Source organism: Sparus aurata, chromosome 2 (assembly GCF_900880675.1).
Source record: "Sparus aurata chromosome 2, fSpaAur1.1, whole genome shotgun sequence".
NCBI classification, from domain to species: domain Eukaryota; kingdom Metazoa; phylum Chordata; class Actinopteri; order Spariformes; family Sparidae; genus Sparus; species Sparus aurata.
This window is the reverse complement of record NC_044188.1, coordinates 28,805,118-28,823,564: the sequence shown is the minus strand read 5'-3', so window position 1 is coordinate 28,823,564 and position 18,447 is coordinate 28,805,118. Positions and strand designations below refer to the sequence as shown.

Sequence of the window (18,447 nt, the reverse complement as noted above, 5' to 3'; positions counted from 1 at the left end):
CTGTATGAATGTATGTATGTATTACCGTAAGCTGCTTTGGACGAAGAAGCATTTCTGCTAAATGCCCGGAATGAAAATAGCCTTGCCACAAAACTAAAAGAAGTGAAGACTGCAAACAGATTTTTTACAATGTCATTGCACATGATAATATGTTGACCCTATCTTACACTGCTGTATTCATCATACCTTCAACTGATTGTAATAATGTGTTACTATTAGCATTTAGCCTACTTTTACTTATCGATAGTTTCAGGCTGTGGTGCTGCGCCAGGTTCTGAGGCCCTGCTGTGGCCCCTGGGACGTTGGAGCCACTGTTGTTGGTACGGTAATATGGCATCCGACGAAACGGAATTCTCCCTCATGTCCCATTTCAGTCGTGCCCAGTCTGAATTTACGGTCATTACGGTAATCCTGACAGCGGCTCCGGGTACGTCCATGGTGTCAGCTGATCCTCCTCTACTGGCGAGTGAGGAGGAAAATCAGCTGAACGAAAACACTGCTGCCTAGTCAAAACCATGGCTGCTGAGATTCATTCGAGGCCCCAAACGGCTCGACCGATCCTTTTGAACAAAATCGAGGGCCACTCAGACACTGTCAACAAGGCCGTCCTGATACCAAAAGAAGATGGAGTGATCACGGTCAGCGAGGACAGGTGAGTTCGCCGAGCAGGCTAACGGTTAGCCCAACAGCAGTAACATTAGCTAGCGGGCTCGGTCTATTTGCTGGCCATTACACTCGTAATTCCTGGAACACTGGTTCAAGAAGAACAATAAAAAAGACGTTTTTTTTCCGCTCTGAGAGGGATTTGTGTGGGCTCGCGGGGGGGTTAGCTAGAGAGCCAGAAAGAATGAGTCATATCCATAAAGTATCCGCGAACAAACAACCAACTGTAATAGTAAACGGGGATATAATTTTTAGTTTTTGTTCTGCAACATTGAGTGTTACGACCCACGGTTTGCAAGACGCGAGTGTCACAATGTATTAACTCTCGGTTATAGTGACTTAGCTAGCTAGTTAGCTACCGAGCGATTGCTCACAGTAAACATTACTTTCTCAAACCAGCGGCTGTTGCCTTTAAGTGCTCCTCGGATGCTGTAAAGATTGTATTGATCGCAGGTGCTGTGAGTGAAATGCATCTTAACCGGGCCTTGTAATTAAAGTTGTGATATTTACTGAAACTCTGCTCAGGGTTTCACTGGACGTTTGTCCGTCTTATCTAGTTACAAATTGCTTTATTATGTGTGACGTCCAAGCTACGCAGGATTTTGTACCTGGCTGAAATGGCTGCGTTTTTCTGCTCCCTGAACGTCACATCTTGATAACTCGAGTAGAGCTATAAATCTTTTCCATTGCAGCTTCCATTGGTGGTTAACAGCATCAAGTCAATTACATATTTTCAGCAACACGCGGAGGCAGCAGTCCAGAAACCAGAATATCGGACTTGTGAAGATGTATTAGTGCTCATTATCAGCCCATAACATGCACTGCTCTGCTGTAAGTGATATCAGAGCTTGTCCTGCCTGAGAACAAGTGTGAAGAAGCGACATCCTCATTTAAATAAAGGAACTTGGTTGCTTTGAAGAAGTGTGTTGCAGTTTCCGTCACCCATTTCACCTACTTTAGATTCAAAAGGGAAGTGCTTGGGTGAGTTTTGTTGATGAAACAGAGCAGGACAGGTGCTGCTTGTCGATATTATCACGTCTTCACTGAAATAAAAGAAAAACCCCTAAACCTGAGTCCTTAAAAAGTCGAACGGGGCTGAATTTGGTTTTCAAAAATGCAACATGACGGCACATGTCATCTTTTGGGGTGGGTGGGAGGGACACTCATGCCATAAAGTGAAACCAAGATGATCAGATAAGTATCGAGAGTGGTTCAGGGTTGAATCACTTCTGCATTGTGGTCTCGGCAGTAACATTTACAAAGCCTGTGAATGACTGCGCTGTCACTTACATAATTCTAATACGGTGACCTGCCAAGAATAATTTGTGACCAACAGCAATGATTTCAATATGCCGTTGATACATTTGTCAGCCCGCTGCCTTCAGTGCCGCTTCATGAACAGAATCGAGCATTGTGTTTGAAGAGAACTGTGGCTGGTCTCCCGGACGAGGATTAAGCCCAGTCCTAAGCGAGGGCTCTCCTCAGTGGATATTTCCATTGAGTATTTTCCATTTTTACATCAAGTATGCACTTCTCTAACTGCGTGGTGGGTCAAGACAAACCGAAAGTAAAAGATCAGAAATGCATTTAAAGCTCTGTAAATCAAAAATGCACCTCTTATCACGTGACATAGACTACAGAATGAGACACAGGAGAGTGTTTTTGAATTGCACGTTTTGACATTTTCCCTCAGAACCATCCGAGTTTGGCTGAAAAGAGACAGCGGTCAGTACTGGCCAAGCATCTACCACACAGTGTCCTGTAAGTAAGAATGCATTGCCTCAATGGAAAAACTCATTATTTACATGTCTGTCCCTGTATGCTTGTTTGTTTCATTTTCCCGGCTCACTGCTGCTGTTTGCTCCTTCCTCTTTTAGCTCCGTGCTCTTGCATGTCGTACCACCATGACAGCAGGCGCATCTTCATAGGCCAGGACAATGGAGCTGTTGTGGTGAGTGAAGCTAACTCGAACAAACGGCTTGATAAACTTGCTCCAGGTTCACTCTTTTGGTTGCTCAAACTGTGTAGTTTTAAGAATCTGCATATCTGGTTTGGCTGGGCCACAATTTCAATATTTGGACTCCTCTAAGAGCCTGTGGGGTCAGGACAGCTATTTGATTTGAAACTTGTTTTCAATGTGTGTGTGTGTGTGTGTGTTTGCTATTAGGAGTTTCTCATCTCTGAAGACTTCAACAAGATGAACCACGTCAAAACATATCCAGGTGAGAACATGAGATGAAGACACACAAATTGTCAAATTCACTTCAGCAACAAGCTGAGAGACTAGGCAAAATTGTGTTGTTTACGGGGCTCCGTTTAGCTCAGTGGGTAGAGCGGGCGTCCCATGTACAGAGGCTTTGTCTTCGCTGCAGCGGCCCCGGGGTCGAGTCCTGGCCTGGGGCCCTTTGCTGCGTGTCACTCCCCCTCTCTCTCTCAACCTGTTTCCTGTCACATCTTAAGCTGCTCTGTCAATAAAAAAAAAAGTAGAAAGGCCAAAAAAACAAAAAAACAAAACAAATATCAAGTGTTCTTACAAATGTTAACAAGATTGACAGCTGTGTTTTAAAGCTGTACCCGATGTGTTTTATGTTTCACATTCGAAGCTTCTCTCAGGGTCGTCCACTCGAGGTTCAAAATATCTGCCCTTGTATTTTATGACGTCATCACCCTTAAAAAGAATTCTCAACTTGAATACAATTATTAAACAGATTGAACGAGTTAGTCTTTTTTTAATTGAATCAACTTTCTTTAATAATAACATGTATGCATCAAGGCTGCAGGCTAGTGAAGGAATAAAATAAAGATGGAATAATAATTGTGCCCTGAGCCTTATAACAAAATGATATCACCATAGAAATGGCAATGACAAATTGCTTTTTAGAGCCAAAATAGATTTTTTTGGTGTTATGGTTATATAAATGTCAGTTTTAGAGTGCTGCTGGGTGCAGGCCTCGGTTTGTGTGCAGCAACAGTGTGCGCACAGTGTTTTTTGACCACAGTGAAAATGTTGTTTTTGAAAGGCTGAATGCCAAAAATACAGACGAAGTAAAATATTTTGTGAGATAAAGTATGTTGTGAATTATAGGTAATGATTACATCGATCTTTTTTTAAATACATTTTGGCTTTGGGACTTTACAGTGCTCTGAAGCATTTCGAAATGCTAGGATCACACAAGTCACAAACAAACCTAGGTAGCTACAACTGGAATCTAATTTTACAAATAGTGTAATACTAATAATATTAATGTAGCCCTTATAATCCAGTGCAGCTGTGCAGATATACTTGGTTTTATATTGTGAATGAAGCTTTGAGCTATTGTGTACAGCCCTTATTATGTCATTTAAATATTTTTCTAATATGTATAATCATTGTAATGTAAAGATACTTTGGACTGTTCGTGGAACAAACTATGACATCCTGATCCCCGCCACCATGGACTGCGAATTGTGAATTTTTCTCACAAGCGATAATAAAAAATAATTGCTGGTTGCAGCCCAACATCTTGAGTTCCTCTCCTGTCATATGCTCATAATTGGTAGGTTATGTACAGAGCACAGTTTCTGTGACTGTATCCGCAGATATTTAGCCTCATCAGTGGAAAACCAGGCTTAAGGGGGAAAAACCTCCAGTCTGTTTAGATGGCTGAGCACCACGTCAGCACTGGAATGCTCCATCTGGTTTCTACCACTTGTAGCAAAATCTAGCAGCAGAGGCCGAACAGCTCCAACATGAGTCACAATCAGAGCAAACAAGGCATTATTAGGATGTCTATATGCACTTTAAAGACAGGCAGGGCTTAACATTACCATTTGCCTTTTGGCAGTCAATGTTACTTTCCTCAGAGCTGCAGACAAGGCAGCACTGACTTTAATTTTCAGCAGCCCATTGCTGATGATAAAAGACAGCTTACATATGTTCAGTCTGGTTAGAAATTGACATGAAAGACTGAGTTTGGAAAATGTGTTCCTCTCTGTTGTTCAGATTAATTACTTGGCAAAATCTGTGCCGCATTATTGTTAGAACATGTCCACGGAGGCTTGTTGCTCACACTGCACAAGGGACAAAAGCTGTTGCTCCATCGGACGCCTAGAACCGCTACAAGTTACAGAGAACACAGCAGCGACATAAATATGGTTGAAATGCCTCATAAATGACTGTTCACTGAATCCCGGGAAGAAAGAATCTTTGAGGAAAAAGATCACTAATTGGAAAATGGAGAGAGGACAGGGAAGATCAAAGTTTCAGCCCCCGCTCAGAGCCATGGACAGTCATGGTTTGGTCACGAGGCAATAAGAATATGCCAAGTAATTTCTTATTGATAAAAAAATAGTGCAGGGTTAAATGGAAAGTATGTGCAGTTGAGCCACCAATAGTTCTGTAGCTCTGCAAGTTACTGTCTTGTACACTTGAAAAAAGAAAGAAATGATTCCTCTGTGCTTCATTTATCAGAGATGCTTTGTTTTACAGTGAGCCCTAAGAGCTTTATTTCTCCAACCTCGCACTTATGAACAAAGTGCTACACAGTCATAAGGCCTGTCCAGATAGCATGTAATGTTATTTGTTACGCTGTGCAGCAAAGACATTCGCCTGTTTCCATGTTAATTCTTTCCTTTGAGCAGCTTTGAAGTCATGAAAATGACGTTTACAGCACATTTTAGCATCTTTCAGCTGATTGTTTTGGTTTTTTTTTATCACTCGCAACTAAACTGTTTGGGTTCAGTCTTACTGCTTTCATCATCTCATTCTACTTGCCTGATACTGATTGACATTTAGGCAAAGCAAGGATCTATCTGGTGAAAACAACGTTTGTGGTGACAAACAGAGCTTTAGTGTTGGATTTCTATTCGCGGGGCAGCCGGAACACACAGCTCTGAAAGAATATGAATGTTGCTCTGTGTATGCTTGACTTTTCCGAGCACGTTAGCCGCATCCACTTCATAAGATTTTAATTCTGTAAGTCTGTGTTGTGTTCACAGCTTCCTTTGCCCCGAGAAATCCCTAAAAGGAGCTTTAGCTGAAGTGTGACTGAACATTTCTTACTAATGCTTACTAAAACAAGGGCATTCAAATCTATCATTGCAGTTTTAAATATGTTGTCTAAATTAGTAGCATATCGGCACATACTGTTACTATCAGCCAGATTTTGGCATTACATTTTATGTCTCATCAATAAAGCTGTTGGCCGGATTTTCTAAACAATACGTTGTAACGAAAGGGGTTAACACCCTGCTGTCTGTAAAGAGACATTGAATTCTGAAGTATACGACAAAAGTGTGCACCGTTAAAGTGATCCCCCAGATGGACCATTAGGACTGATGGGCATACAAATAATTTGAAGGGATTGGCCTGTCTTAGTCGGGATTACGGCTACACTGGGCAGATGGGATCAGCGCGTGGAAAGGGCAAATTAGTCTTAGATGGCGCTCATCCACGACGGCTCCGATTTTAACTCCAATGGAATGGACAAGATCTCGCTCGACGCTCATCTAACATGACACCCAATGCTTACGTGTCTTGCAGCCCACCAAAACCGCGTGTCGGATATGGTGTTCTCCCTGGAGAGCGAGTGGGTGGTGAGTACTGGCCACGACAAGAGTGTGAGCTGGATGTGCACCCAGAGTGGCAGCATGCTGGGGAGACACTACTTCACCGCCTGGGCCTCCTGCCTACAGTATCCTTCATTGACTCACTATGTGTACAGTATATAGGAACGTCCATCATCAAGTAGTAACATTGCACGTTGCAACGGTGTGTTAAAGCCCTGACTCCCTGATCAGATACGATCACGAGACGCAGCATGCCTTTGTCGGCGACTACTCGGGGCAGATCACGCTGCTGAAGCTGGAGAGGCAGACGTATTCCACCATCACTACGCTGAAGGGCCATGAAGGTAAAGACACGCACCTAAATACACATAAAGAATCATCCGCACAAACTTACTGCTATCTCCCAATGAAGGTGAATCACACAAGGTCTCCACACAAATACTTTGTCTTCTGATGCTGAAGCCAGGTGTGCATATGTGTTCATAGTACCTGTCATCATGATGCAAGAAAACGAGATTCTAGGTTGGTGAGACTGTAGAAACCAGGAAGAGTGAGCTAAATTCTAATCCGTTTTCAACTTCACTTGTTCTTGTAAGGGCCTTCTTACCTATTAACTAACACGGACGACAAGGGCCTCAATATAAAGCCTTTCCTATGAAAGCTTCAGTAGGAAGAGCTAAGTAAAGGAAGAGCCTGCACACATTCTGTCAAATAGAAGACCTCACACTGCCGCAGTCTTTGCTGGGACTGGGAAATTCCCAGGTCTGTTTGTTTGAGTTGAGATGTGATAGCTGTGTTGTTTCCACGCTCTTCAAGCTGTTCCGCAGTTTGTTTTTTTTTCAGAGGTTTTTAAGATGGGAATTTTTCGGAAACTCCAAATCTGAATACAGACGCTTCACCTATTGATGAATTGATAAGCTGCCAGGATACTTCAGGACACGGTGAAACAAAACACTTCCCCTGTGTTCTCATTCGGGCACTAATCACACATGTGCTCATGAGCTGGTGGAGGACAGGGTGAGGGATGACTCCTATGGTGAGAAGAGTCATCACTACTTGTTGATCCTCAAAAACCCTATTTTTTAACCACAGACCTGTTGTTTACAGGAAAGCCAGTTAGGACAGGTGTGTCAGTGTGCCCTTACCATTTTAAAACGTAAACAAAAAAAAAAAATAGATAATAGAAATCCAGGCATCATGCAGAACGCCTCTCTTTCATCCGCCCATGATAATTAATATTGATTGGACTGATAATACATGCTAACGGGTGTGGTGTTGGCTCAAGCTGTGCACAAGCCGGAATTCCCCCCAATATTTGATAGGAAATTAAGCTTGATCAAAATAGAATGGAAAGGTCAGACCTGACGTCACTAGTCTCACATCAAGGATTTTATGCTTGCCATTGTAAGAAAAAAAGTGTTTTTCACAAAAAATTGCTAAATTGACCTTCACCGGCTCCAGGAAATAATCTTCTTTTTGACTGTTTTTTCTTTCATTGGCTCTAAATATTGTCAATAATGTCACCGTGAATGCAGATCCCAGTGTGTGGTCTTGCTCCCTAATGTTGAATATCATTTATAACAATGCTATGTGTAAAGGATGAAGCTCTCACGATGGCTTTAAAAGTGGGTCAGATGACACGATCCTGTGTGTGTGTATGTGTGTATGTGTGGGTGCCCTGTGTGTCATGTAGCTACAGTTACTGTTAGACTCGTCAGTCCACCACCACCACCACCACCTGCCACAGGCCGTTATTCATCACGTACTGGTCCAGCTTCAAGAGCTTCATTGTCTCTCCCACAGCTGATTTTTGCTTAGAATGCTGAATGTTTCCCTGGAAACATGGAAAACATTAAGTATTTGCGAGTTGGCTTGTCTGGAAAATCTGTGATTCAACCAGAACATCAAAAGTACGGTTGAAGCATTTTAAGTCATTGGGCGCTGTGTGCACTGTTTTGTCACAACAGCTGTGTGCTGTTTTTGTGGCCACACACACACACACACACACACACACACACACACACACGCAGAAGAATCGTGGGTGTTTACCGAGTAACATGCTCTACCCTCTGACAAGAAGCAGCAGATGGTCTGTTTGGTGCGGTTGTTAGTCAAATCTGCCTGTGACCATACTATATCAGAGCAGTGGCAGCAGCTTTTGACCCGTCTTATCTTATTTCTTAAACTTGTGTTAAAATGCAACCCCAGTTCGCATTTATGTTTTTTTTTTCTTGCCTGAATGCAAATATTTGACCTTTCACTTCCTTTGCACTGTTGATCATCACTTTATCACGGACTTTATCTGTGAACAGATAGTAGACAGATTGTAGTGAAATAGGAAGTACTGTGTTTCACACTGAAATAGAAATGCTTAAAGGATAATGCACAAATACCTCCAGTCTTTCTACCTGTGACGGACGCAGATAGCTGATTCGTGTCGCTTGGTTCGCGGTGTCAGCAGCAACGAACATGGCTGCTTCAATTTAGCAACCAAGCTTACGAGCAAGAAGATAACCAACAGTTAGATTTGTCAGTTATTTGTCTGCGTCTAATCAATTCCAGTTGGCTGTACTGGAATGGAAAATGTGTTTACACTGCTAAAGCAAGTGGGGAAATAAAAAAAACAACAGATATAGAATAGAAATAAGATACTCGATACTAGCTCCTAGCAGCTCATTCATAATCAGAGTTTTTTTTTTTGTGGATTTAGTTTAATGATAAAAGTTCTGATTATTTGAAGTTAGTGGCAACAACAATTGCGGGGTGCTGAAATGTTCGTACTCTTTTCCAATGAAGGAGACCTTTTTCTGTTATGTTCCATTCCCTAAGTGTTTTAAATCTGTTCTTGGGCATGGACAGATCTTTAAAATGGCTGAAGTCCAAATCAGCAGTCTCTCACAGAAAAACTGCTCCTGAAAAGCCTTCTCACCAGTCCTCCTTTTCATTTTGTGACTTCTTGACGTCACACTGCGTCACCATGTCGCACATTTGCATAATTTGCGCCTAGTGGCTAGTGTGGCACGTACAAATTAAGTGAATTAATTCAGCACAGAATTACAAATGGGTAGATTCATGCGTCAAAGAGGGGATTCTCCGGCTGTAGTCAGCTCCAGGTTGAAGGTGTTTGGTCGTGTCTTCCTGTAGTTCTCCCAGCAGGCAGCAGATGGAGCCAACAGGTCAGATCATAACGGTGCCCCTTAACTTGATTTTTTTCTCTATCCCTTTGTCCCCTCCAGGCAGTATAGGGACCCTTTGGTGGGATCCTGTTCAGAGGCTGCTTTTCTCAGGGGCCTCTGACCACAGCGTCATCATGTGGGACATCGGAGGCCGCAAAGGACGAACGCTACTGTTGCAGGGACACCAGTAAGTCCGCCAGTGGTTGCGTTACCTCCACTTTGTTTGTCAGGGTTTGGGAGGCTTAAAACGGAATCGACGAAATGGTGGGTTCAGCAACAGATGTTCTTAGGCCCGCCGGTGTTTATCTCCGCTTCCTGATCTTCATACATATTTCACCACCTCCTGGTGCACCTCCCCCGCATGTGACGGGAGTCATCAACAAAACCTCTGTCCACTAATGTGTGCAGGAGCAAACCTCCGTGGATCCTGTCACACCCCAGCAGGATTTACAGAGGTTTGTCTCTCAGGCACCCATTATATGAGAGTTGCAATGCTACTGTATTTTGGACAGGTCCTTAATCCTAATGATGAACAAGTATTGATCTCCATTCAAGCATTTTTGGTGCCCTCATCACAACTTTTTCTTCTTTTCTCCTCCTCTACTGTATTTTACTAATGTATTATGATGTATTTAATAGCACATGGTTACCAACACAAGTATCAGAAGGATATTTACTAACTTACCAAACTGCTGTTTGGTGCTAGCAGGCATGTTGCAGTGGGTTTATGAGAGCCTGTTACCTCACCCCGGTTGCCCATAGACACCGATGAGAGCTGCTGAGACTGAACAACACACTGAACGTACTGCAGAGTGCAGAGTTGGGTGTCAATTCCCTCAGATCTGTTCTGTGAAAGTTTAGCTCAAAGTAGGTTTAAGGAGAGACATTACAGGTGAGGATAATGATAATGATATTTTTTTTAATATAATTAATAAAAAGAAATCCATTTCTGCCACATATTTAGGAATACAATGATCTATAAATCAGGCTTTGATGGATATATGAACAAACCCCTCTGTAAAAATCCTCAGACTATAAACAGGAATAAAAAGTTTGAGTATGAGAAAAAACTCATTTCAATAAGAAGGCCTTTAAAGATGTAAAACATTTAATGCACTTTTATACAACATAATGGTGTGGTGATTACTTGCATAAGGACACTAATTTTGGTTTAACAAGTTTGCTGCTATTTTATGTTTAGATATGTAAATGAGACTATCTAATTAGATATGCACCTCAGTGAGTATCTTGGACACTGTTTGCTCTCATCTGAAAGATGACACGATTTGGAATCAAAATAGCCCAAAATCTCAAAATTGATCAGTGCATGGAGCATTTCTCCTTATCAGGGTTTGACTTCGATTGAAGTCTTGGATTTCGTTGAAACTTTTCTTCCCTCTCATTGTGTCCGATGTCTCCCTCAGCGAGCGTGTTCAGGCCTTGCGGTACCTCCAGCTGACCAGGCAGTTGTTGTCGTGCTCAGCCGATGGCGGCATTGCAGTGTGGAACATGGACGCACAGAGAGAAGAGGTTGGCATCATGTTTATAATTCCCCGCTCAAGGATATATCTATACATTACTCTAAAACAAAAAAAAAGCCCCTAGACTTTGGGTTGGATTATTTATGCATTTCTAGTTTTGAGTACTAGTTTTTCTAATAGCAGAGAGTGGGAAATGCAAATAATAGTGCATCACTGAATGTAAATGGACTGACCTCTGTAGTCTAGTGATGACTAATTGACTTTAACTCATACAGCGCTCACTGCTCACTCAGTATAATGGTCAAAGCAGCGCACAGTAGCTACCGTGGAAGGTGTAGTATTTTGCTATCGGGAGTTGATTGTAATTGTTGTGTTTTGTTTCTCCTCTTTGTTTTATGCCTCACTCAATTTAAATGCTGCTCGTGTGGGCAAAGATGATTATTACAGCACTTGTCCACTTGGAGAGTTACTTTAGCGCTCTACATTATTGGGTCTGTGCATGTTTAATAAGAGCCTCCGATTGCATGTGTCTCTGCAGGCGCCCCAGTGGTTAGACAGCGACTCCTGTCAGAAGTGTGAGCAGCCTTTCTTTTGGAACATCAAGCAGATGTGGGACACTAAGACCCTGGGCCTCAGACAGGTAGGAGAGTCTGGCTAGTGTCCCCCCCCCCCAGTTTTGAGTCCCTCAGCCCATCAGTCATGCTAATATACTGCTTATTTTTTTCTTTGTGCAGCACCACTGCAGGAAGTGTGGCCAGGCTGTTTGTGGAAAATGTAGTTCTAAACGCTCCACGTACCCAATCATGGGCTTTGAGTTCCCTGTGCGGGTGTGTGACGCCTGCTTTGATACCATCAAAGAAGAAGAGTGAGTCAAAGTTTTGATGCAGTCGGTCACATTTTACCCAGATTTTCAGCATACTGAGGGCAAATCTGATTGAAAGCTGTTTGTGTGTGTGTGTGTGTGTTGCAGTCGAACAGCATTGGCCACGTTCCACGAGGGGAAACACAACATTGCCCACATGGACATGGACCCATCCAGAGGCCTGATGGTCACTTGTGGAAGCGACCGCATTGTTAAGGTCAACAACAGTTCTTTGAAACCAGCTTATTCGTGCATGTATTCAGGCTGCGTCGGATGCACACTGAACACACTGAAACTAATTAAGCCACTACCATTTTGTTAATCTGTTATCTCAGATTCCTGGTATAAAATTGGGCGAGTCTGCAGGCAGTCCAAAAATTCGGAAAAATCCTCTTAACTTAATTCTGTTGATTTAGAAGAAATGTGTGTTTCCAATGTCCAAACGATCATCAAACCTGGTTTGGTTTGAACAAAAGCTTAATTCACCATCCTTAATTCCTTAGTCCACCATAATGAACAGTTGACATTCATGGCAGACAGTTTTGGTAAAGATACTACACCATGTTGGACATTTTTAAGGATAATATTCAGGTGTATATCTTGATCTGCCCCCTTGTTGATATTCTTTTTAGACACTCTAGAAGTATGGCTTTAGTCATGGTGATCTGCTGATTGGGTGGACCGTCAGGCCAGCCCTTGTAATTTGTGATAAAATATTAATATTTGTTACGTCGTGCTCAATTTGTGACAAAGAGTAAACAAAGTAGCAAAACTCTCTATAGACTCAAACCGCTGCCGCAGCATAATCTACGCCTGTGTCTGTGAGGTGACAACAATGTTACTCAGACACCAGAAGTGTATAAAGCTGCAGGGAAGTCTTAAGTTCTTGGCACATACACCAGTCAGCCACAACATTAGAACCACTGGCACGCCAAGTTCATAGCTTTGATCGTCTCGTTGCAATGCAATGTTGCCTTGGAAACCTCGGTACGTGGCATTCATGTGAACGGCACCTGACATGCATCACCCACACAAACACTGTTGCAGACCAAGCACAGGAATTTGGAGGCTGGGTTGACATCTTGAGCTTTTTGTCACATTCCTTGGGTCACTCATGAGCAGTCTTTGCGGTGGCGGCGCTCATTGTCCTGCCTGGGGAGGGTCCAGGCCATCAGAGAGTCCTCATACCCTGAGTGGCTCTACTTGGTCTGCGACAAAGTTTAGGTGGGTTGCGCCTGTTGAATGCCAGGCCCCAAGGTTTCCGAACCAAACACTACATTGTAACGAGATGATCAAAACTATTAACTTCACATGCCAGTGGTTTTAACGTTGTGGCTGATCGGCGTACTGTGCTTTGCTCATGGATGGAATGCAGAAGGATGGTTTGAGTGAGGTCATTGGGATTTGTTACAGTTAATTCAAGTAGGCCACAGAGTGTGTTCTCCATGAAGAGGCAAACTACAAAAGTGTAATTGCAACTTTTTTTTAATTTTGCTGCGGTGATTTTTGGTGATTTATTACTCTTAATTTCAGAAGTAGATACTTTTTAATTCAAATTACATTTTCATTGCTTCCTTTATTTCACATCTCTCTTCCAATTTTATTCTATTCCACTGTATAATTTGGTGTTAATTATGAGTAAATACTTTGAATTGAGCACATTGATAACTCGACAACATCCTGGAAGTACTGAAGCAGCAACAGAAACGGTTTCAGTGATGATGCAGCGTTGCATTTTCTGTCATTCTTATTGGCTGTTTGTCTCCACAGATCTGGGATATGACGCAGGTGGTTGGCTGTAGCTTAGCAACAGGCTTCTCTTCGCGCTGATTGGCCTAGGCCACTACATGCTCCACCCACTCTTCCAGTGTCATGGAAACCCCTCTGTACAGTGTATCTCTTCATCATGCCTGGGATCTTCAGCTGAAACCAGGCCTGCCCTTGTTGAATGTGTGAGTGCGCGCGTGTGTGTGTGCGCGCGTGTGTGTGTGAGTGTGTGTGTGTGTTGTTATTGCAGACCTCCACATTTCTTTTGCTTCTCATAACAAATTCATCTTTAATTCTGCCAACTGTCAGTCCTCCATCAAGGTGTGTGTGACTGCTTTTTGACTTTTTGCTCTGATCCGAAACAGAACCCTAAGCACAATGGTGTGTGTGTACATGTGTGCATGTATCGTAATGATTCCTCCTATGGGAGGAATGGTATTGATATTAGTGTTTACATTATATAAATACTTCCAATGCTTCTTTTGACAAAGGTCATTTTTTAATTACCTTCGCACTGAAAAGATAGGTTTCACTATATCGCTGACCTGCCATCCCTGTACAGACATACACTAGCTTGATTATTACTGTGGCCCACTAACTGCATATTACTCAGTCACTGAAACATGTACAAACAACCCTGAACATCTGTATATACCCCTGCATCATGTGTATAGTAGATAGTTGCTTGAATGAACTCACTGATCGAAGTGATCAGCTTTTTTTCCTCCTTTTCGCTATTTTTTTCTTTCACTAGTTGGCCTTAAATCACTCTCAGGAGGTTTTACATCAGTCGGTTGTCACTGGGCTGGAGATCTTCATGTCAGTCGTAACCATTATTGATGTTTTATCACTGAGGGGTGGTAAGAAAATAAATGGCCTCCTTCTTAACAGATCTCTTGATACGCGCAAAGATGCTGCCATAGAAATTTAACGTACTCGTCAGATGTCTGCATGACGGCGCCGACCCAGCCAGGTGAGGCGTGGGAAATGGGAAATTTGATATGCCGCCACCGTGACATGCACGGACAGAGGCGGCATCAGCCATCCCGTCACAGCCGTCCTGAGGTGCAGCAGCACTATTACAACTCAAGATTTAATAATTGTGACTTTGAAAAATAGCACAGCATCCCCACCTCATGCATGTTCAAGGAAAATTCCGCCCTAAAATGAAAGTTCTGTCGTTTATCTACTCACCCCCGTGCCGAGGGGAAAATCGGGGGAAGTTCTGTAGTCCACAAAACATTTCTGCAGCTTCACAGCAAAACAGCATTGAAGCATTATCCTAAACAACTGAAGTAGATGGGGACTTGTTTAAAACGTGACCCTCCAGCCCCCACCCAAATATATAAATTAAAATTAAAATGGCTCCCTTTGTCTGATGTAATCTCAGTCCCTAGAAACCCTGAGATCTGAAATAGATTTGAATAGACATTATTTCACCCTTTTAAAGGCCAGAATCTTCGCTGTGGCTGCTAAGTTTCAAGCCTTAGTGCGTAGCCTGTGGTACCCTAGAGGGCGTAAATAACGTCTTTTTCAAATCAGTTTGAGATCTCAGGGCTTCCGGAGACTTGGATTCAGCTGGGCGAGCAGTATTGATCCATTTCATGTTTTTTGCATTTTAAAACAAGTCTTCATCTACTGCAGTTATTCAGGAGAAAACTGCAAAGCTGTTCTGCCGTGAAGCTCCAGAAATGTTTTGTGGACTGCAAAACTTCGCATTGACATGGGTGGGAGTAAGTAATGACTAAATTTTCTTTGTTGGGTGAACATTTAATTGTGTAGGTAGATGCCACATGGCACTGATGGTGGAAACCCGAGATTCTGATACCTCATGAGAATTGCTTTTCAACGCTTAATTTAAAAAAAAATAGAAATATTTGTAAGTTGCAAAATTGGATCTCCCTCCCACCGTAGCGGCACTTCTCTACTAGACAGGGACACTAAACTTATTGTAGCGCTCAGTGCCGGCATGTTGAATCTTCCCCAGCCGAATCACAGGTCAGATCAGGGCTGCATGTGTTCCTTCAAAAGCCTTAAAGAGAGAAGGACACGCTCACAAAGCCTTTTTAGTGGTTTATCAGTGCTCACGACTGTTCACTCACGCATCATTCACTCATGCACTCACCTCATTAGAAAGATGTTTGCTCTTCCTTTCCCCTTCCCTTTCTTCTTTCCCCACACGTGTGTTATCAAGGATGTCTCATAACGCTAAACGCATACCACTGCACTGTATTGCACAACTCGTGGTCTTTTGTCTTTGAATTGAACAGAACCTTTTTGTAAGTTCAGAGCTGGGAGCTGGATTTCGATGTAGCGTCTTTGTAAATAGCGGCTCATATCTTCTAATGGTAGACTAACGCTTGCCTTACTGTAAGTGAAAAAAAAAAAAATGAGCATTATAATGTTGGAATTCCTGATCTCAAAATGTAGTCACATTCCAGTTTTTTGATCATGTAGTGTATATTTATATTTGTAGTAAAGTATTTATCTGTTATCATTGTAAGTGGTGGTTTACTTTTCTTTGTGCCCATGTAGTAGTCTTTATTTCCTCCTATTAACAAACTAGAACATGTTCAGAACTCTGTAATGAAGCACGTGCAAACTGGGTAATGTTGAGAATGACTCCATTATTTAACATCCTGACGTGGACAGAGGATGACTGATTAATCAAGGGACAGCAGTGGTTGTCATATGACTGCTGTTCCCCATCATCAAAACTTTACTCCATTATATTGAGATGTTTTACAGTTATACTTGGGGTTAGACTGAAAGCTGATTAGCTGATTTAGTTGAAATGTTCATTATATCTAAATTTGAGCATTTCTGTCCTTCCATCACTTCAAAGTGGATAAACTGAGATAAAACAGCAAAGAAATTAAATTAAATAAAAAAAAAAAATATTAAAGCTGCAATACTTCAGCCAAACAACCTGAAAACACAACACTAATATATCCCTTTGTAAAGAAATAGTCAGTTATGTTCATGAGTAGTCAGCACCCATGGGTGGGACCACAGACATCTTTGAACTCAGCCTTTATATACATTTGATCTACACACCTAAAAAGTTATGTGACTGCATTCAGAACAAACGTGGTGGGGCCACACCCCCCTTTGAACTTGGCATTCATTTTGATCTCAACTGCACACCTTAAAAGATTCATGACTGCATGTTTCACATTTCAAAACTGCCTCTGTGTTAATACGTGCTGCAACAGGTGTCAGGACCACATTTTGCCATGATACCACACACACTTACACACACATACACACACACACAGACTCACAAGGTGTAAATATCCCTAGCTGACACCGTCATGGCTTCTTACAAGACCTCAGAGTACACATGGTTGTCGGATCCCACAGGTCAGCAGTCGCTGGTTAATATAAAAAAATATATATCTTATAGTACAGGTCTAAGTTCCAGATGAGCGAAAAGAACCGTAAATATGTTCATTTATTTGGAGTTGAGTTTCTGGTCACTTGATGAATGTAAGTCCAATAGTCACTCATTTAAACCCTTTGTTTTGGTCTCCACCACCTACAGACAAAACAATCTGGTTCTGTAGCTGCTAAATGTTTCAATTTGTTAACTAGCTACACACTAAGACACTAACTCTGCTGTTTGGCGCTGGGCAGGTAGCATACAGTGGCTTCATCACACCATTTTTGTGCTCAAAGCAGCTGCCTGCTGGAAAATACGTGAATGAGAGCAGAATTTACGAGCTGCTATATCAAAAGAATGTGCTAAAAGAACCCAAAATGCTGTATAACCCTGCATAGAGCTCCAAAGTTTGGTGACAGTTCTCTGTGGGTTCACCCTTTTCACACTGGACTAAAAACCCATGAACAGCCACTAACTTCTGGCTTTTGTCTTCAGTGTCAATGTGCACAATCAACATTCACTCCCCTGTCAAATGACTGCAGTAGTCACAGGTTTTTATCAGCCCCAGTTGGGATTGGCTAAGCGAGAGGTCTCACTCCTTAGCATCTTCCTCTTATAAGCTCCAGCGACTGTTCCCTGTTTTTCAGACACATTTGTGATGAAGAATGGGACACACAAGCAAAAGTGGGATCACACCCGCATCTAACAACCTGCTAGTTTTGGTTTAAAAGGGATATAATTATATTTTGTAATTTTCATCATTCATTTAAAAATGTTGGTTAGTTCGGTTGTTTACATGCTTTCAATAATACACTTCGGTCATATTAGAAATAGAGTAGTTTTCAGTTAAATTGCCAATATTGGCATTGATCTATCAGTCCAACCCTAAGTATCATTACAAAGCTCATGTGTCATCTTGGGTCTACAGGGTTATTGATGATGCTACCGTACAATCAGGAGGCAAAGCTCGCCTTACCTTTTCAGTTCACTAGACCTAGAAGCTTCCCCCAGGCATTACTTCTCATCATGTCCCTGTAACAGATTTAATTTGGGGATGAAAGTCTCCCTGGATGTGGAGCCTTAACTGCCCGGCAGATGGACAAGATGTCGAAGGTATGACAGATGGCAGGAGTTGCTGTTCTCTTCGGATTGCTGGCCAGTTGCAGGAAGGAAGGAATAGATTTCATCATGTTGTAAAAGGTTTGGATGGAGCAGTTGTAAGAGCCATTGTGTCATTAGTTCATCAAACACTGGAATTGGTGGCCTACGCGTTGATAAGAGGCCACATCAAGATAAAGATGATTCATTCTCCACAATGCCATGGCCAATAATCTATAACTGTATATTGATTTCTGTTGGTTGACCTTTTCTCTTCAGATGCTTGTAAAAGACACGCGCTGTTCCAACATGATGTATATCTCAAAATAATTGTATTTTTAAATACTTTTGTTGACGATGCGGATGTTGACCTATGTCGCTGTGTCTTGGTTTGATGGCACAGAGAGACAAAATAACTGATGCTTAATAAAGATATTCTGATATGTTTAATTTACTGCTTCTGGTTTGTTT

General features: G+C 42.2%; 1 protein-coding gene across 1 annotated transcript; it reads left to right on the top strand.

Annotated features, from left to right (window-relative positions):
• The first annotated feature begins 415 nt into the window (after nt 1-415).
• wdfy1 (WD repeat and FYVE domain containing 1) lies at nt 416-18,426 on the top strand. The gene is made up of 12 exons (XM_030440947.1): nt 416-652; nt 2,357-2,424; nt 2,541-2,614; nt 2,831-2,885; nt 6,185-6,335; nt 6,442-6,554; nt 9,447-9,573; nt 10,811-10,916; nt 11,406-11,507; nt 11,602-11,732; nt 11,838-11,946; nt 13,500-18,426. Exons 1-12 carry the CDS (start codon nt 516-518, stop codon nt 13,557-13,559), a joined length of 1,233 nt encoding a protein of 410 aa, XP_030296807.1. The 5' UTR covers nt 416-515; the 3' UTR covers nt 13,560-18,426.
• The last annotated feature ends 21 nt before the right edge of the window (nt 18,427-18,447 follow it).